The sequence below is a fragment of the Gouania willdenowi genome, chromosome 3 (assembly GCF_900634775.1).
Source record: "Gouania willdenowi chromosome 3, fGouWil2.1, whole genome shotgun sequence".
In the NCBI taxonomy this organism is placed as follows: Eukaryota; Metazoa; Chordata; class Actinopteri; order Blenniiformes; family Gobiesocidae; genus Gouania; species Gouania willdenowi.
Window position 1 is genome coordinate 16,908,981 of NC_041046.1, and position 21,632 is coordinate 16,930,612.

Genomic DNA, 21,632 nt, shown 5'->3' on the forward strand with positions numbered 1-21,632 from the left:
CACCAGAGCTCCTCTCAGTGGTGACAGAGTGAACTGCACCAATGGTTGGAAGTAGACCATATGCAGTAGTGTGCTAGCAGCCAGCTGGCTGTTGTGATGGGGGACCGAGCCAAACCAGGGGACCATGTCCAACATGAGGGCCGGGTTTCAAGGATCACGGTACCACCTGAATCATACGCATCATCAGCTTGTCACACCGATACACTACTATATGTGCGACAGCCCCAGCCACTGTTGAATGGTGAGTTAAGAAAAAGCAGCAGCACAATTTTAGAAACAAATACACACATCAAAAGTGCATTTGAAGTGTCCATGAGTACCTCTGCCTCTCTGTGATTATACCCACTCTCTGCACACACAGGCACTCCAGTGCCAAAACAGCCATTAGCCTAGATCATGTCATAAACACTCAAAAGCCTTTGACCAGTAACGAAAGCTGCGTTTTTATGCAGATGACAGTATGTCCCGATACGATATTGATATCTGAAATGAGTCAGACAAAAACTGGATCGGGTAATATTTACCAGCATTTAAAATCTGCTGCAGCACTTCTAACCAGCAGCTGAACTTGAATTGTTATTTTGCACTTTAAAAAGATATATTTCAAGGTCTTCTAATTTATCATATTCAATTGTAGACTATTCTTTTTTTTTTTTTTTTTTTTAAGTTAAACAAAAGGTTATTTGCTCTTTAAAATATGTTTTTTTTAATTTTTTTTAATTGGATTGATTAATGTTAGTTTCAGGGTCTTGTAATTTTTTTTTTTTAATTTTATCACTATCCCTCCTAATATCCTTGGGGTCAATTTGACCCCATTCAGTGTTTATCATTCAAAAAAATGTTGCTTCATATTTCATGATTTTCCCTAATTTGATGGGCGCAATTGACCTTTTGCAAAAGTCCCGCCCCCCTTATTTACTTTTGGGATGTCCGTCATGTTCCTGAGTTGGTCCTGTTTGTAATGGCTGGGAGTAGTTTACCAGTGCGATAGTGACTCTTTTTGCTGCAATACCTGTGGGATATCCTCCAGATCCAGGCAAAAGGGGTTACAATATACTGTGGAGGGATATATTCAAGATATTAAAATAAACAATGAAGGGTACATTACAACTATCAAAGCAAAAGCATTCCAGACCAGTTATGCTTCTGTACTGCTGGGTACATTTTCTTATATTATAGGCCATGGATACGTTTCACTTATCCATAGCCTGCCACTCTATGCATACGCAGCGTGCCTCATTGGCCAGTTTAGATCACGTGATAGGTGCACCGCGTGACTTAAAGTTCCATCAGTTGTATTTTAGCTCATATTTATTTTTAGCTACCCCGCTAATCCTTTTATTTTAGCCCTATCCATAACCCTAACCCATGCCTAAAATGTTTATTTTTTGTCAGATATGTATTTTTAAAGGTGGAATTTGTCATGTTAAATATGTTAAAATGAAAAAAAATATACATCAAAAGTGGGATTTGAACCCATGTTAGCGGAAGGATAAATTCTTGAGTGCGGTGCCTTAGACCACCCAACCATTACACTTATGTAGAAAGGGTCTGGTAACGTATCCATAGTCCCGGAGGCTATGGCTACGTTTAAAGTATCTCTAGACACTTTCTACATTATATTACTGCAACACTATCCTCCTTAAGCTATAAGAGCGTTACCACAGCTAATGGGGATCTTAATAAAAACAAACTGTTCCATTAGCTATCTAGCTAAACCTACAGGTGACCCAAGGCTAATAAGATAGCAGCTATGACTGCTGCTAAGTGGTAACAAAGCCTGTTAATATAGATTGGGAGACTTGTATGCTTCAAGAGGATGTCGACTGAAATATTGATGGTAATAAACCATAGTAATATGATAGTTGCCAATAACTGTATACTCCAATCGTCGCCGTCGCCACAACAACATCAAATCAAATCAAGCTTTATTGTCATTTTGCTGAACATACACATTAGTGCAGACAAGAGATAATGTTAAAAACATACTACACATACACGCATACTGACACACATCCCTGCTGAGATGTTTTTATAGTTTTAGAGTTCATTGTAGACGTGGCTCCAGTTGTGTTTTCGTCTTTGGGAATGGAAAGAACATGACTCTCCAAGCCAACCTCTTGGGGTACCTGGTATCCGACTTGCACACCACTTTACCATTGTGCCTAGTCTGAGCACGTCGGACCCATGTTTACAAAGTAATGGTTGCATGGATGTATGATTGGACAACGACTGTTTGTGGGTGGGGTTTTGCAATGTTGTGATTAGGCACAACATTTTCATGATATTTTTTTCAGTGTATCCCAATTTAGAAAAGATTTGAATGAAAAATTTTCAAGATACACTAACTCTAAAACTAAAAGTTTGACCTGATGGTAGTGCTGCAGTAAAGGTCATATCATTACCACAACCAATAGGATTCATACTCTTCTGGTCATTAATGTTGTCAGTAAATTTGAGAATATTTGGATTAAAACTAGTCAAGATAAATTATGTGTAATTTAAAAGTTTCGGTATAATGGTGGTGCTAGAACAGGTCATGGTTTCATTATCAAGGGCTTATTTGTGTACCGGCATTCAACGAATAAGCAAAGTGTCTGACACAAAAACTTGGTCAACAATTTTCCTAAGGGGTCTGCTTGACCCCAAGGGTAAAATATTTTAGTAATATTTGAGGATAATAGAAGGGTTAAAATTAAAATTCCTGTAACTCAATGGCTGATAATAAATGGGTAAATTTTTCTCATATTTACTGTTGCTGATAATTATTCTCTGTTCCATTAATGTCACTTGATCAAGCCTTATCTAACATTCCACACTACAAAATTAGCAATACAAGTATAAGTCAGGCCAATATTGGATCGGATTTTTATTGTTATCAACTAATACTCAAGGTTGCATTATCGGTATCGTATTGAAAGTGAAACAATTGGATGGGGAGTTGGACACCCCTAAAGACACTGTTACAGTATGTATGCATTTTGCCTGTACTCATTGGAAAGATAGCGGAGGTTCCTTACCACCCAAGGTAAATTCATAGCATGTTCTGTGTGTTTTCTAAGGCTTATCATCTTGTTTCCTCCTACAGCCTAAAAACATGTGATTTAAACAGTGTTGTGCTAGTTACTGAAAAAAAGTAACTAGTTACTGTTACTAATTACTTCATTCAAAAAGTAACTCAGTTACTATTTTGATTACTGACACCAAAAAGTAATGTGTTACTGGAAAAAGTAACTTTTGAGTTACTTAGAATTAAAGAATGTATTATTTTGTTGGGTCATCTGTGTCCGTACAGCTTCATATCAGTGCTGTAATAACATAATAATCCACTGTTGATCAACTGTGCCCCTGTATTAACATTGCTTTGGATAAAAGCCTCTGATAAATAAAATGTTATTGTATCCAACCCTACAGTTTCTAATCATTTACATTCACAGAACTAAACTCTGCTCAGTATTAGTCTTTACAAACACCAATCTGACTGAAATAATAAATAAATAAATGAGCAATTTGAATAACATTAGGAATACATTTTGACCAACTCTGCTTCATAAAAACTGCTATAAAACAACCATAAATGATGTGCATATAAAGCACAAAACAGCTGCTCAAAAATTAAAACATTAATTGTTCAGCCTTAGCACAGTAATGTAAAGTAAGCTGTGCATATTCCAGGTGCACATTCTGCTGTTGAAAATGCTTATATAAATAAATGTGGAAAAACATATCAGGCTAACGAGCAGCTGTTAGCAGTGACTCAGCAGTAGCGACAGACTACATATTTACAACAGCATACCGTGCAATAGTTTTGCTGCTCTGTCCCTGGATAACAGTCACAGTCCGTTAAAATCCATACGCTGTTGTTTCGGTGCAGAGGCTTTCATCACGTCCACGGTGAAGCAAAGCTGGGGTTAGCTTAGCTTCACCGATGCATCTTTTGGAAACAGATGAGTAAAATAATATGTGTATTTTCACTCTGAGAAGCTCATCCTGCTCTCGCATTGACTCGCCATGATTGGTGCACGTGATGTAAACAGAGACATGCTGACAATGTTTCTTCTTCTTCTGTTTTACCGTGGTTGGCACGGCATCAAAAATATGTATTGCCACTGTAAACAGGAAGTACAATGCAGCTAGTAAAGTAACGGACAAACGCACCATATTGTAACGGTAACTGCGTTATTTCTTTAAAAAATATTGCGTTACAGTACTAGTTACTGAAAAAAGTTACGTTTTACCACCCAATGCTGGATTTAAAGGGGCCGTATTATGAAAAAATCACTTTATAATGATTTTGCTGCAGTGATATACATTCCATTGGCCTCATTCGGAGGGCCAAAGTTGAAAAAGTTCAGTTTCCTCCCTCCCTTGTTATTCCACATTTTGTAAAAAGTCAGCTCCAAACGGGCGAGTTGGATTTTCCCCCACTAATACGTCATAAGGTGGAAACTCCTCCTTCTGACAATCCTGGCTCCTCCTACCCTACTTAAGAATGTAAGCTCCTCCCTCTCAAACTACCTCAGAGGTAAAACAAACATAGGAAAAAAAGGTTGATATTACAGTTAATATCTTTAGGTTCAGTATATAGATAATCCAGTATATAGATAAACAGAAGAGTGCTCACAATCAGTTATACCACTTTGTATCGCCTTTATAGGATGATCTGATGTTTGTGACCCAAAGCAACGCAGCGATTAGGCAAAACAATGGACTATCTTAAATTGACTATTCATAGGTTCATAAGAGGTGAGGTGAAGAAAGACTGTTAAGGATATACTGCTGAAGCAGCTCGTTTACGCCTACTCATGGCCTGTTTTTAACAGTGCTCTGAAAGTGATGTTTCAGATGGCTAAAAGTCCAGAAAACAGGCAAGTTTGGGAAAATAAACCTCAAATACTATGCTGTTGGGGTTCTTAAAACAAATGGAGTTGGGTGAAAAATAGCATATTACTGGACCTTTAAACTAAATCAAAGTAGAGCTCGAATGGAAAACTAAATTCCACAATGTTTCTATTCAAGTTTTGCCTGATATACAGAAAGTGCTTCAATTAAACTAGATGTTTGTAAGTGTCAGAGTAATAGTGCCCTCTAGTGCCTGAAACTCCCACTTAATTCCATTATTCCAGTTCAGCATCACGCAGCATCCCCCCACCCATTCTGAGAAAAGACCATTTGTAGAAACTGTGCAAAATCAGGCTTTATTCTTTTGTTTCTGCTCCACCACCTTTCATAAACATCATCATTTTAACTTCATCATGGTCATCAAAGGCATCTTTGAAAACATTACTCACTGGAGAGAGACAGTGACGAGTCACAGTTCAGACATCTTGGCGTTAAGAGGTGGAGTCCCATGGCACAGAAAACTCAGCTGCTCACGTCTCCATCGGCCTTATGTAACGTACGCTATGTTTTCTTTTCATTGCCTCCAAGTCCATTCAGTGGTCAGAGGGTTGCGTTCCAGCAGAATTCAAATATCGGATCCAATAGACTTGCTTCCATAAGGATTTACTGATTCTTTGATTCCGTTGTCCCTCCTGCACAGGTTTGAGGACAGTCAGTTTCTTCAGTTTAGGCAATCATCGAGTAAGTGCAATGTTTAGTATAATGTCAAGAAAATACAAAGCCTCACATACACACATACAGTACATGAATAAATGATCAATTTGATTAGCTATACAACACTTGTATAATTCTCCAAGGTGTAAAACACAGTAGAGAAGTTGCAGTTTAATGCACCCTTGTTTTCTCAGCAGTTGATAGAGTTGTGAGAGCCGACATAGGCTGGATATGGTCTGTAAGAGGGTTAAAAATGTGTGGCTCACCATGATATCTGCCCAGAGGATGGAGTTTGAGAACCACAGAAACAAAATAAAAACAAAAACAAGTAGTGACGACTTCTTAAAAATGAGAAAGGACGATCGATTATGGTACAATTGTCCTTAAACAAAGTAAAGTGATGAAGTGATTCAATAATAATGATTATTCTGTCATTTTAGCAAAAGTTTTGTAGGTATTTTAAGCCATGTCTGTCTAAGTTACTGCTTTTAATTAGTTTGGGTCATTCTAAAAAATGGGTTGTAGGTGATAAAAAGGACAAAATGTGATCATTGAATTTTTAGGTAAAGTGGTTTTTCTGGAGTTTGGTGTACACTGACTTGAATTAGCGGAGATGCTGAACATTTGAGCTCATTTAATAGTAAAATTGCCTTTTTCTTTCTTTTCATCTGGATCCTGCAGTCATCACTTCTAGTCACACTGTTGTTCATTTACTTCTCATATAAAACAAAGTGCTTACAGTGTTTGCAACTCAAGCTCAATCCACAGCTTGCTTACTTCATTCAAGAGAGAAAACTAAGATATAATATTGAGTATTTAGAAATAAAGACTTGGGATAAAACAGAAAATATAAACTTCAATCTGCACATTAGTCTTTTTTTTTGCCATAATAGAAGTTTTTGTCATTTGAAATTATGGTGTTTTTTTGTTTTTTTTTCAAAGGAATCAGGTAAAAAAGAAAAAGCTAGGTCAAACTAGTGTGGTCCAGTGTATGTGTCCTTATTAGTGATTTTTAAAGGAAATGACCTGAAGGTAATGAATGAACCAGGTTAACTGTAAAGATGCCAACATGAGAGAGGGAGGAAAACAAAAGACAGTCATTTTGTTTCAATGTGCTCGAAAGCTTCCTCATCCTCGTCCATCAGGCCTGAGGACAGCTCTGCCAAACATTCGCTCCCACTGTCTGCTGCCTGCCTGCCTGTGTGCCTCCGACATATGGATCCACTGCTGGGCCTCCATTAGCTGGAGTAAATCTGGGTCCCAATCACACGCATGATCTCCTTCTGCACCTTGGGCTCCTGGGTGTTGATGTTGGCATCTCCTACTTGGCCGTCCTCGTACCTGCACCAATTATATTTCATTGTAATGTTAAACAGGCAGATTTCTAGCAGTGGTAAGCTATTCAGAGCCAGTTTTCAGTAGAATATGCACACATGAAATAAATCTTTGGTGGGAGCCTGAGCTATGCATTTAGCTCATAGAGACATCCCATTGTCACTCCCTTCATAGCACCATGTTAAAAATGAGGTCTAATTATTTTTTCAACACTTTAAGTTTTATACATATAGGTTGACATTGTGCTGTCATTATTATGACATGACACCTGATAGTAGCATGAATAAGGTGTCTTGAAGATGTCATTACCCTAACCCTAACCCAGGGTAATGAAATTAGGAAAATATCATAGGGATAATTTTGTCCCCCGTAGTCTAAAAAAATGGACATAATTTTTAGATGATTGGGGCCATGGAAAAAAAAAATATTTAGTTTGGACAATTTTCTAGATTAAAATGCCAAGTAGCTTTTGCCAACGCAAATAGATGAAAAGCACAAATCTGGTCTCGCAAACTTTTGTGGAGCGGAGAACAATATGTTTCTGGGGGCAGTCTAGGCTAAATTGAGGGCCAAATTGCCCGTGGCCCTTGCTAATTTCCAAAACTGCCCTAACCCCTAACTCTAAACAGGGTTGGGGTCAATTATAATAATTGAAAATTAATTACAATTATAGTGTAATTGTATTTGGCAATTTGCAATTGCCATTGTTCTCGGAGGAGTTATAATTTTTCTTCTGTAACTCCTTTGTCCTGGAAGTCCTCCGAGGTTATTAATGCAGCACTAATGACACGAATGTCACCTCATAGGAGCAATGTCAAGGGTGTGCAGTCGACCTTTGGAGCCAAAATGTCAAGGTTAAAGTCAAGGCCACGTCAAGTGTTAAAAAACATCATCTCAAGTGGAGTATTATATTTAAATGGACCAAAGCTGTACGGCCTACCACTAAAAAGATTGGTAGGGGTTAAAGTTCATGATGTCACAAAAAAAAAAACACTCTTTCCCCTACAACTTAGCCACAAATTGAGATACAGTATTCAGACTGGTACCATTGAACATTTCCTTTCAATGTGTGACCTTGACCTTCGCTCTGTAAAAAAATGCGTTACAAACGCAAAAACTGTCAAACGCAGGTTTGACCGATTCATACAAAATTTGCCATATGTATTCTTGACCCCAAGATGAGCAAAAAGTTACATTCTGACCATGCCCAAAACCAAACACGAAGTAAGCCATTTTGGGTCAAAGGTCAAAAATGGCAAAACACATTTGCGTGAACCAATTCGCTTCAAACTCGGCCCGAACACTTAGGTCCTACTGAACAATAAAATTCTTCAAAGGAAATTACATATCTCTAACGGTTTGGTCGTGGCGCAGCTGCAAAGTTGCAAAGCTAATTTTCGTTAGCATGCCACAATTTTAAAATCACAATAACACTGACAATCTAATAAACAAAGTTCAAACTGCCTCATATTTGATACACATGATGACTGCCTATCCCTAAACAAGACTCAATGTGAAAATTACCCATCAAGCCTTGCGTTCTCGACTGGCACCACTTTTAGTGGCGTCCGGCTCTAGCACAAAGACGATATGTCGTGTTGACCTCACAATACTGTTGATTAACCTAGACAGATGGGAGCAGGTCGCTGATAAAGAAGAAACAGGCTGTGATCAGTGGGAGGGGCCTATGATGTTTTTTCCCTTTTATACTGGGTTTTTAACTAATACTACAGGCCTTCTAATTGGTTTTAGTGGTTATACTGTTTCTTCCTGTTCTACTTTAATGCTATTACTAGGTTAATGCTAATGTTTGCTTAATGCTAATGCTAGGCAAATGCTTAAGCTATGTTAAAGCTAATACTCGGTTAATGCTAATGCTATGTAGAGGCTACAACTATGTTAATGCTATTGCTAGGCCAATGCTAATGTTAGCCCTATGTTAATGCTAGGTTAATGTTAATGCTGGGCTAATGCAACAGTCATGAAAATGCAAGGTTTATGCTAATGCTAAGCTATTGTTAGCTAATGCTATTGTTAGGCTAATGCTATTGCTATGCTAAGACCAGGTTATTGCTAATGCTAGTCTAATGCTAATGTTAGCCCAATGTTAATGCTAGGTTAATGTTAGGCTAATGCTACATTAATGTTAGGCTAATGCTACATTAATGTTAATGCTCAGTTAATGCTAATGCTATGCTATTGCTAGCTAACATTAATGTCAGGCTAATGCTATTGCTAAGTTAATGCTAATGCTAAAACATTTTAAAAGGCTCTCAGCTGATTTTCCACCAATTTGCACCAAATTCAATCAGACCGAACCCCGATCCCCAACATTGGGATACGTGACCTTGGGTAACCGACCCCGGCCACTTCTTCGGACTTCGCTTGTGGCTTTAATTATAATTGTAATTTTAAAATATCTGTTGCTGTCGTAATCGAAATTGTAATTGAACTTAAATAATTAACTTTGTAAATGCAATTGCCATGAAAATTCTATAAAAATTGTCAATTATAATTTCATGCCAAACTGGGGAACCATGTTACAGTTCTATGTACAGCTCTACACATATGTAGTTAACAATTATTAAAATATGTTTCACATCAAGCTTTTCCACATTTAACAATTAAAAAAAAAATTAAATCGAGGGGAATACTGTATATACTATCTACTAATATTAAAACCTATATTTTCATTGATTAGGAAGCTTATTAAGGTAACCAAAAGATAGGAAATACATTAGATGATAGATATTTGTTTTTAGTGTTGATTTATCATTGGAGATGCTAACAGAAAGCTAACACAAGAGGAAGATTAACCCGGGGTTTCCACTGGATACGTCTCCGCTGCGCCACGGCACCGATCCGGTATTTCACAGCTGTCCGCCGTCCGGTAATTCACACCGGTTGCGTTTTGAGTGCGCCGCGGTGCGCTGCGGTTGAACGAGTGTGACGTCATGAGACAGAGCAGTTCTCACAATATTTATATATTCGCGCAAGAACGCAGTTAAATGTATGTGTTATAAACACAACAATAAACAGATAAACAGCTCAGTGTTCCTAACGAAGGAGAACAAGAAGGTTAGACTCTGGATTTGTCATAGACACATTTTTTAGCAACAGCCAACAGAGAAGAGATAAAACTGCACCAGTAAAACATGAACTAAATCAAAGTTGCTGCAGTTTACAGTGCAGTTACAGTATGAGAGGAATCAATATAGTGGATGTGAATTTGTTTTTACACATTATGACGTTTTGGTGATGTATTTACTTGAAATATAATCTGAAGTGTTTTATTTTGAAAAGTAACCCGATATTTTATTGCGGAGTACGTGCTTAATTTCCCGTTTAGCTTCATTTGCTCTGTGCTGATTGATGCGTCATGCTCTGGTGTCCGCCAGAAATAGAAGCCCTGCGTATATCTGGCGGAGGGCACTGGACTACCGCATCTGGGAAGGAGCTGACACACACCGCAGCGGACCCGGTGGAAATGAACACATTGACTAAAATGGAAACCTATCAGCTCCGGTGACGCGGCGGTGACGTTCCGCAGCGGAGCCGCATTCAGTGGAAATTGGGGGTAACTTTCATTAGGTTATTTTTTTCAGGCTCAGTAATTGTGATTAATTGTAATTCAACTTTAGTAATTGAGAATGTAATTGAAATTGACTTTCTGAGAATAAAAGAATATTGTAATTTAATTGTAATTGGAAAAAATGCTGGTCACTGTAATCATAATTGAATTGTATTTGATCATGAGTAATTGAAAACAGAATTGTAAATGAAAATTGTAATTGACCATAACCCCTAACCCTCTAACCTGCCTAGATCCCTCCACCTAATCCAAAAAATGCTAACATAGCTCCAAAGGTGTCATAATTTAGTGAACAACACCTAATGACCTAATTCATGCTAATGACAGATAATGACAGCGTAATGTCAGCCTTATGCATAAAACCTCAACTAAAGTGTTACCATTTTTTTCCTTTCCCCATAAAAATACACAAGAAACCTTGTTATTTTGCCACACAAATGCATATCTTTACCTGTCTAGGTTCAAAGACTAATCTGAATACCATTCAAGAGTCAAAAGGTTAATTTGCTGCATAATTCAGTGAGAGCCTACAAAACTGTTCAATCCTTTTGCTTTCATCAGAATCACCTTATCTATTATTATTCGCCATGCTAAAACATTTTACCAGTGTTTGTGATCACAGTTCAATTACAGTGAGCTGTGATTTCTGCTTGATTACAAGTTGTCTATTAATAGAAGTAAACACAATGACACCCCGTCGTACCACTAGCTGTCGCAGCCCCCTCTCACTGACTCACCTTTCAGCGGGTAAATAATAAGTGTTGCCATCTAATTGTGCTTTGATGAAAATCTATTTTACCTTAAGGTGAAAGTGAAAGAGGTGTAAAAGTTAAAAATCAATACTTACACAAAAAAGAAGCGAGTGCAGACGTGGTCGGACACTGGACACACCCAGATGTTTCCGTGTTTCTGCAGATCCTTCGATGTGATGACTGTTGGGAATAGCAACAGAAGTAGAATAAACATTGTGGCTTGTTACTGTACATCCATGTTACTGTATCATTACTTTAATTGAATCGGCTGTAGCAGTAAAGTTGCTGTTTCCACTCATTTCAAATTATTTACAAATCATTCACACCAATAAGCAGAATCACAATATTTTTTATTTGGCTTTACACCGATCTGATCTGCTATATCCGATTGGCCGGTATTTTGCATTTTATGCAATTAATGTGATCGGCTGTACTGTCTTAATTCACCGATCCGATCAACGACGTCATTGTAATGATTGAAGCTTGCTGTAGATGCTCCCATTGCATTGTTTCTGTCTCATTCACACCAAAGAGGTGTTTGTGTGACGACTTTATTTCACTCACATTTGCGCATTTTCCGAGAATCTGTATTAGGTAGTGCCGAAGATCTGTACTTTATGGCATTTCTATATTGTAGCACTTGGCTTTATCTCTGCTGACAATTATTTTCCATTTGGGGATAATACGTCATTAGTGCATGGGTCACATGATGTCAACAACCACATAATCACTCCTCAAACATCAATCATGCAACAAAAGCAAGCTTGATAAGGTCACCAGCAATCACGGTAACACCGCACTCCCACTGGATGAGTAATGGTTGCGGAACGGCTCAGATGCGGAACATCTCCGTTCTCCACCTAATACTCAAGAATTTACACGTAATTGTGCGATATATTGTGTTGTAGTCTTTATAAAGAGAACCACAAACCCATATAAACAGTTTATTGTGTCCTTTGAGCAGAACAGAAGGAAATAGACTTCGTCCTGCCCTGTAAATCTTCACTTTTCTAGAGATTGTTGTGATTCAACAATGGGTAAGTGCAATATTTATATACGAAACAGATAAGAACAGATCTGTATCAAATTTTACTGAATTTTATCTACAAGGCAACTCTTGGTTTGCTACCTTGCTACCTTTTTAGTCATGTGACCCAGAATCCCAAAAGCAACTACAGTCTGCGGTCTAAAGACTTGTTTTTACTCACGGTTCTGACCGTCCGTACGGAACTGGACAAAAAAGCCTTCATGTGATCTGCTCCATGTTCATGGAATGCTGTACAAAAAGACTTTAAACTCACAGAGTTGGTCACACTGGGAGAGTTTAGGGCCCTTGTACAGAACCTGGAAACCAAAACTTCACCTTGTTCTTGTTTTAGCTCATTTATTTTTAACTATTTGGTGGTTATAGTTTTATCTTTCTTACTCTGTGACTGTACTTTTTATTGTTTTTCATGTACTTTTCTTTTGTGTCTTTTATTTGTTTTAAGAATATTTTAGTATTATTTTGACACTGTAAACTTGTTTTAAGTACTGCTGCCTGGACACACCTGTAAAAAAGATGATGAATCTCAATGTGGTTCTCCTGACTAATTAAAGGCTAATGAAAATGAAGGAAATTAAAGATCACCCTGGAGTATTGTATTTGAAAAATAAACCAGATGTTTTTATTTGTGCTTGTACATGACTTTCTCTCCCGCTTGAACTAATCTTTGTGGAATTTATCTGCTGTGCTCCAGCGTTCGGCAAAAATAGCAACTCTGCAAATGCGTTGCGGAAGGCGGTGCACTGCCAGATTGGTTCCATAGCTGTGACACAGAATGGAAATGTATCTGCTCCGCCGCCGTACCGGAGCGGAATCGCAGCTGTTACGAATCCAGTAGAAATTGGAGGAAAAAAAATAAACATCAGTTGTTTTTCAGGTTACTATTGCACACTTAATATACAAAACCTTCCGCAGGAGTTTCATTTCCAACAATGAATTGATGATTCAAACAGCAAATGAATCTTGTTCTTTCCTTTCAAATCTTAGTTTGGCTTTTGTAATGCTCAGGTTTTTAATGCTCCAAGAAAAAAGACACTTTGACCGGTGGTAATTGTGCACTTACTGTTGCTACTTAGAAGTAGAGCGGAGCTGGTAGCACATAGTGGAGATGCACCAAGATTGATAAATGTTTCCTAAGTGTAAAAACAACTGAAAATGTATGTTTAAAGCTCACCAAATCCAATATGTTTATAATCAGCTCCTTTCAAACATGTACTTACATCACCATTCATATATTACACATATGTAAAGTATGTTAAAGGAAAAACTGACTGATCAATGGAAGTGACCTGCATAGAACTACCTTCACAAAGAGCGATGCAGTTCAAGTTTCGACTTTGAAGGAACCTCGATTGTATCGGACGGCTCTGTAAACAAGAAACGGAGGTTACATGATTCAAACTGTAGAATAACATAATTACGCACAACTGATCTGAAAGCCTGTGAAAGTCTGACTGTATGATTTGTCACCCCTCACAAACTCTGAACTATTAACACTGAGCAGACTTTAAAACTAAAACAAACAAAATAAAATAAAAATGTATTTTATCAAAAGGAAAATAAAAACTGATTGCAAATACGACATGACGTGACTGTGTGCATAAAAGGGCACAACTAGCACCATTAGACCTTCTACACAAGTAATGATTAATATATAATAATTAATAACAATATATATACCTCCATAAATATTAATTATTTTATTTATTATTTGTTAATAATCAAATAGTAAGTGATATCACATATTGTAACACAGGGCAGCTAATTACTGTTATATATTGTATATTATTGAATATTGTTTATTAAATGTATTGGTTGTTAATATGTATGTATATATGTAGTAAACTTTTTATATTTACAGTAGTAATGTACATTCACTTGCCACTTTATTAGGTACAACTGTTCAAGTGTAGCCCAAATATCTAATCAGCTAATCACATGGTCACGACTCAATGTATTTAGCCATGTAGACGTAGTCAAGACAACATGCTGAAGTTCAAACCGAGCATCAGAATGGGTATGAAAGGAAATTAAAGTGACTATGAATGTGTCATGGCTGTTGGTGTCAGACAGGCTGGTCTGAGTATTTCAGAAACTGCTGATCTACTGGGATTTTCACACACAACCATCTCTAGGGTTTACAGAGAATGGTGCGAAAAGAGAAAATATCCAGTGAGCAGCATTTGTGCAGACAAAAATGCCTTGTTGACGTGAGAGGTCAGAGGAGAACATGCAGACTGGTTCCAAGTGATAGAAAGGCAACAGTAACTCAAATAACCACTCGTTAGAACCAAGGAATGCAGAATAGCATCTCTGAACATACGTACAACAGGAGAACAGCAAACTGAGACTACAATTTGTAAAGGTTCACCAAAATTGGACTATAGAAAATTGGAATTTCAGCTGCGACATTCAGATGGTGGGGTCAGAATTTGGCGTAAACAACCTGAAAGCATGGATCCATCCTGCTTTTTATCAACTGTTCAGGCTACTGGTGATGGTGTAATGGGTGTGAGGGATATTTTCTTGGCACACTCTGGTCTCCTTAGTATCAATTGAGCATGGTTTAGATTATGCAGCCTACCTGAGTATTGTTCCTGACCATGTCCACAATGTACCCATCTTCTGACGGCGACTTCCAGGAAGATAATGCACATCACAAAGCTCTTATCATCTCAAACTGGTTTCTTGAACATGATAATGAGTTCACTGTACTCTAATGGCCTCCGATAGAGCACCTTTGGGACGTGGTGGAACGGGAGACTCACATCATGGATGTGCAGCCGACCAATCTGCAGCAACTGCATGATGCCATTATGTCAAAGCGGACCAAAATCTCTGAGGAATGTTTCCAACACCTTGTTGAAAGTTTGCCACAAAAAATGAAGGCTGTTCTGAAGGCAAAAAGGGGTCCAACTGTTTATGAACGAGTGCCTTATAAAGTGGCTGATGAGTGCACAATCACTTATTAGTAATTGGCATTTATTTATTGTAACACAGTTGATTATGTATGGTATAATTATATACTTTTTACCGGTGCAGTTGATTGATTATATATCAATGCATATTGTGCATTAAGTTGTTAGGTAGCTAATTATAATGTATATGTAATTAATTATTTGATGATATTTATTTGGTGGGACTTTTTTTTTTTTTTACTTGGTTTTTATTTGCAATGTATAAAATGCAGACAACTTATAAATGTAAGAAAAGGAAAAAAATAAAACAAAAAAGCCCAAAACAAAAACATAAATAAATAAATACAAAAAAAAATAGAAAATAAAACAATTATTAGGGTGGAACTTAACAAGTTTATACATCTTCCTGCTCCTTTTCAAACTAATGTTTGAATATTTTTCCTAGTTTTTGTTTTGTATTTTTCATTGCCGGTCGACATAAATAAACAAAATCCAAATCCCAAATACCTGCTGAGTTTGTTGATGCCTCAGGGGCGGATTCACCTGCTGTGAGGAATTCACTACCATTGCACCACTAGTAGGTGCACGTATAGATGTGGTTGAGACCGCCCTATTTAAGTGAACATTTTACTTGTTCAGTGTGGAGAGGTGAGTGCACAGAAGCACAAAATGACATATGAAGAAGTTCAATTGGAGGCTGGTGGACTTCTATGTCTGCTGCACAATCATTTAATAATGTAGAAAACAAAATAAACAAATAAAAATGTTTATTTTTTTCAAAACAAACAACAACTTTAAAACCTAACCAAGAATCTATATTTTCCCCCCTCATTTAATCCGCTAGGTCCTGTAACTTGCTATTAAAACAGGTGGATTTGGACAGAAACTGTCTTATTGATCTGTTGATGCCATTGATCCGAGTTAATGCAGCAAGAGTCTGTCAATCAGTCAATCAGCACCATTTGAAGAAGATATATTGAGCATCATTCAGCAGGTCTGAGCTCCTGAGTAGTCACGCACACTCTCATTTGTGAACCTTGTACCATCGCTGCATAAATTACACATGCTGCGCCGCTGATTCTGGCATGACGCTCCTGCCATCAATGCGACACAAGAGTTTTATGGAAAAAACATAGAGAGAAAGACACAGAAGCTCATTGAAGCGGTGCGTCCGGCTGTTAATATTGACTTTTGTTTTATCTAAATTATTTTCTTATACGAGAACGGTTAACTGGAGTCTTTTTTTCCATCTCCGCTGTGTTTTGTGTCAACATTTACTGATCTCTGCGTGTGTGTTTGCACCTGCTTGTCAGTCGTATTATTTTCCGGTGCTAAAACAATCACCTCAAACAGTTCCAGATTTAATGAATCAGATTGTGCCCACTGCATTAATTTATTTGCATTTCCTCCTCCGATTTTATTTGCGCCTACTTTACATCGTCATCAGAGGAAAACACGCTAAATAAATTGTGGGCGCATTGTAACGTGCTGAAGACAGGCAGTCCTGATTCCCTGGGGTTTGTATCCCTAATTAACATGTGGAGTGACATTTGCACACATTTTAATACCCCAAAACCTTCAGTGAATCCACCCCTCAGAGTTTTCCAGCTACATAATATATAATATGTTAAACTATGTATGAAGATTACATAGATTTACATATAGGTACATTTTAAAGTATTCATTACTGAACATAGTCTAAAAATGTCTTCTTTGATATGAATATCTACCAAATATCTTCAACTATAATCTTATTGCTTCAGAGTTGTAACCTATTTGCCTATTTTCTTCCAAACATCACAATCAGAATATTACAGCTTCTTAAAAAAAAAGGAACCTTCTTACAGTAAATGTCCAAATGAGATGAGATCTTACCTGTGGTATGGTGTTCATACGGTTGTAGCGCTGCACAAGTTCATCTTTGGTGGGCATGCGGTGCTGGCCTTTCCCCATTCCTGAGAGCGGGAGCAGCACATTCAGTCACAAAAAAAACCAAAAACTTTTTGTGGACTCCAAATAAGTTCATGTCAACAGGCTTAACCTTGACATGAAGGTCATAGTCTAGACATGCACTGCAGCAACACATTATTTTCCCAGCATTGACCATTATAGTCAACAAAACAAAAAGATAAATAAATAAAGATAAGTTACCCGACAGCTTGCCCAAAATATATAAATACAAATTTTCTTAATGGATTTATACGATTCACAAAAATTAATTTGAAAAAATTAAAAAAAAAATGGTGGAAATCCACACATTAGCGGAAGATTGCCATCTATGACTATAATGGATATTAAAAACAGTTAACCACCTCGTTTTGTATTACCAACAATAACAACCGATATTTGTTCCAGTAGAAATAGATGGAGATGTAAAAATATAGATGAGAAATGTTTTTACATCCTTACAACCTTTCAAAATAAAATACAAAACAAAAAAAAAAAAGCATAATGAAAAAATACAGCACACAACTCTACAGATAGCCACAACGTAAAATAAAAGGCCCCGATTCCCAGCATCCAAAAAAACCACACAACACACAAATGGAGTAAGTAGATCACAAGGCGGGGAAGTGCCATGTGTGGAGAAATGGATGAAAAATCAGGCCATGGTCAGCAAACACGGTGGAAAAGGGGCGAGAAGTAGCAACGGAAAGGGCCTTCGTTCCTACCTGAGTATCCAAAGGATATGCTGGAGATGGGGCTGAGATAGATGCCCTTTCCGTACGCTGCCCCATGCAGCTTGGGTTTGAAAAGAGCAGGAAGGAAGGAAGCGAGGGTCACTATGCAGTAGCACTAGACAACCTCACACACATTCACCCAGATCATTCATAGGAGGCCAAGTGTAGTAGGCTCATCCTTGGAGAGGCTTTGTTCATGAGCACTTCGAAATGTTTACAAATTTAAAAAAAACACCACCACAATCGACAAAAGGCACAAACACAAACTCACAGAGAGGCACAGATGAGAATTCAAGAAACAATCAAAAGGAAAAAGAAGAATGAAAGAAAGAAGTTATTCCAGCAATCTGACACAACCCTAGATCACCTTTAAACTTCCAGTTTTCCAGGAAGACACACATGATTCTTTCAAGTTTGTAGGTGGAAACAAAGAACAGGTGATGAAGAAAGCCTTCATGATGGTGAAAACACAAGGACCTGAAGTGTTCATTCAGGACAAACAAAGGGAAACAAAACCTGATCACATGGGAACAAGGAAGATGGGTGTCAGCATATGACATATCAGGGACGAAAGAAGACAAAGGAGTGACAGACAAGGATTGGAGGCAATGGGAGGGAGGCAGATGAGTGCCGAGATGACATCAAAGATGAAAAACTTCAAAAGTTGGAGACCGGATGACAAATGAGCCATAAAGTGTGATGGATCAGTCACTGAAGATTCAAAGGACTCAAAGATCTGTCATATGATGGATTTAATTGTGCTGAAACTATTTTCAGGACATGCTAGTGGATCTCCATGCAGTCATTACAGACTACAATGTACAAATGTGACAATTCAGTGCTTGGCTTTTCTTCTCTTCAGGATAACAATGCTTGTGGTGCTAAAAATAGATAAAAAGTAGACTGTGAACTGTAATATACTACATGTGTCAAACTCATTCTGGTTTAGGGACTAAGGGTGCCCCAACACCACTTTTCCCTTCTAATACAAGTTTTGGCTGATACCGGTATTGATAAGATACAGTATCAAAGTGAACCATACATACTTTTATTGCTTCTTCTGTAGTGTGAAACGTTAGTAGGGTTGGGCCGAGGGGTGTTGGAAAAAATCGATTTGATGTAATGTAGCATGATTCTCGGATCGATTCAAAATGCATCCATATCGGTTATTTATTGATTTATTTTTTACCTGTATTTAACCAGGAAAGTGTTTTAGATTACAGGATACATTGTAACTGCACAAATAAGTGAAACCTGGGCAAGTTTTTTCAGTAAAATCAAAAAGAAAGTACTAACTTTCGGCACGCATTTGTTGTTCTAGGCATATATCTCAGTTAAATTGCACTGAAGCCATGTTGCACTAAAGTCAAAGTTGGTTTAAAAGCCACAGGCAGATTGTATGTTATTTTTTTATTTTAAGTTGTTGGCACATTACATGTTAAAGCCAATGTTTTGAGTGTAAAATATGCCAATAAATATATTTCATACATAATGTTCTCATGAAGGTGTACACATTTACAAATTAATTGTTTCTTATGTCATACATTTATATATTAAAAAAAATAATAATCGCCTTATACTTTAATATTGGGATAGATCGTATCGTGACATATGTATCGGGATACAAATCTTATCGCCAGATGCCAGGCAATACACACCCTAGTTGGGCCATATATCAAGATTCAAGATATATCAAGTTTTCCACTTTGGGCGATATAGAAAATGACAATATTGCCTATATCTGTATATATTTTATATCTTATTTTGTATTCAAATGCTTTTTTTTGGCAATCACTGCTTTTCCTTCTTAACAGAACAGCATGAAATGCAGTTAGATTAATTACTAAGTGCGTCCTACACCTAGGCCTTTCCCTAAAAAAGCCATACTACAGAACTTACTCACATGTGCTGTCCCTTATAAGACAAAAAGGCAGAAGTTGCACATATTGTGCATATTGGGCATGTGTGGCATTTTGAATCAGTAAATTGAACCCAAAATTGTCTATCTGGTAAGACTTTTGTTGAATTAGAAATATTGAGATTTATATCGTGTATCGCCATTTCGAGAAAAAAATATTGAGATATGAGTTTTGGTTCATATTGCCCAGCCCTAAATGTTAGAGAACAATATTCAGCAGCACTTACGAGAACAACGGACCCATTTATTATCAACCAATGGGTTGTATGCATTTTAACCTTAAACATGGGGATATTCTACAATTGAATAAAAGGAATAATTTAGAAAATCTTGAATAATAACCTCAATAAATCCAATAAAACAAATGATGTATCAGGAGTGCTTATATCTGAGATTTTAGACGTAGGTTAATACAAGCCGATACTTGCGTTTTTTTGGACGATATAGAACCAGAATCCAGAAGACTATAGACAAGAAGAACCCTAACATTTTAATACAAAAACTAAAGTGTAATTTAAATAATTTTTGTCCTGGTTGATCTTTCTATAGATGTAAATTACTACTGACCAAAAACACAGAATGTGCTCGAAAGCATTCAGTCACAAACATCTGGAACTCAATTAATTTGGTGTTTGACTTCACAATCAATGGTTTTCTCTCATTTTTTTGGAGTGCATTAGTGGCTTTACCTGGTCGAATTTGGCCCGTGGGCCTCGAGTTTGACACATGTATGAACCATAGTCTTGTGTGCAACAGTTCTACTTTTGCGAAAAACAATGAATGAAGTTTTGCAGACTAATTGTCGTAGGTTAGAAAACAGTGTGAGTGTGCACGTCACAAACCAACTCGATTGACCCCGTGAAGAAGACTGCAGCTATTCAGGACTTGTCCACAACACGGTTCAGCTTCAGACCTGATCTACTCACTGCTCTAGGTGGTTGACCCCGACAGGACACACGGGCAGCCTTCTGACACCACAGCCGACACCACATCCACAGTAACAGGATGTGCTGTCTTCTGCCGCCGGCCCACGTGGAGAAAAAGGCCGGCCAACATCAGCCCGAAAAAACTCCCCGTGTGCCCTGCTCGCAAAAATGCCAATTGCAAAAGCCGAGGAAAGGGAAGCTGGCATCCATTAACTGCAAAAATGAATCAGCCGGACAGCCAGCCTGCTTCCAGCAAGAGCAGGTTTACTGTCCGAAAGGAGGTGCATGGTAAATTTCCAGCCGACTGTCAGGGCTACGTACCTGCAGTTTGGTATAAGAGGCATTGACTAGTCCATTTCTCAGAACAGAGTGCCAGTTCTCTATATGGGAACCACTAGAGCAAGTGTAGAGAGAGGGAGAGATGAGAAAGAGAGGTTGTGTGATTACAAACAGTCTGAATCCCTGTGAAGCCACACGAGGAGTGGCTAGAAAAATGAAAAACAACTGTATCTGCTGCTAAAATATTTGTACAATCAAAAGATAAATGTCAGGATAAAGCATTTCATTTAAGGGCATTGATGTTGCTGTTTGTCCGTCATAGCTGATTAAGTCACATTAGGTAAAAAAGAATGTAATAACAGATTATAATGTAAAAGCATATCTCATATTTTTACTTAACAGCAACACTGTACTAACTAATAATAAATCTAATAACCCTATTTTGTGCAAGAGCTCTCAAGGCTAGTCATTATCGCAGCACTACCGTGTGTATCTTTAATCCTTATTAATAAAGAAAAGCAGATCATTAAACAGTGCTGCTTTTAAGCAGAAGAGTTCCCCAGCTTCTAAAATAACACACAGACATATGTCATTAATATTGCTGATTAAAACCAATGAAATAGAGGATCG

The 21,632-nt window shown here is 37.6% G+C and overlaps 1 protein-coding gene across 7 annotated transcripts in view; it reads right to left on the reverse strand.

The window, feature by feature from the left end:
- Nucleotides 1-5,179: 5,179 nt before the first annotated feature.
- The window catches only part of LOC114458020 (protein mono-ADP-ribosyltransferase PARP6), a 47,951-nt gene continuing 31,498 nt past the window's right edge, over nucleotides 5,180-21,632 (reverse strand). For 6 of the 7 annotated variants that reach the window (XM_028440268.1, XM_028440295.1, XM_028440281.1 and 3 more), the window contains 6 exons: nucleotides 21,045-21,117; nucleotides 17,871-17,940; nucleotides 17,074-17,153; nucleotides 13,584-13,647; nucleotides 11,331-11,415; nucleotides 5,180-6,897 (listed from right to left, as the gene is read on the reverse strand). In XM_028440268.1, the coding sequence (XP_028296069.1) occupies nucleotides 6,795-6,897; nucleotides 11,331-11,415; nucleotides 13,584-13,647; nucleotides 17,074-17,153; nucleotides 17,871-17,940; nucleotides 21,045-21,117 (475 nt within the window). In that variant the 3' untranslated portion in view covers nucleotides 5,180-6,794. Of the gene's footprint in view, nucleotides 6,898-11,330; nucleotides 11,416-13,583; nucleotides 13,648-17,073; nucleotides 17,154-17,870; nucleotides 17,941-21,044; nucleotides 21,118-21,632 lie in introns of those variants that run through there. The other variant, XR_003672985.1, reaches the window with a different exon arrangement.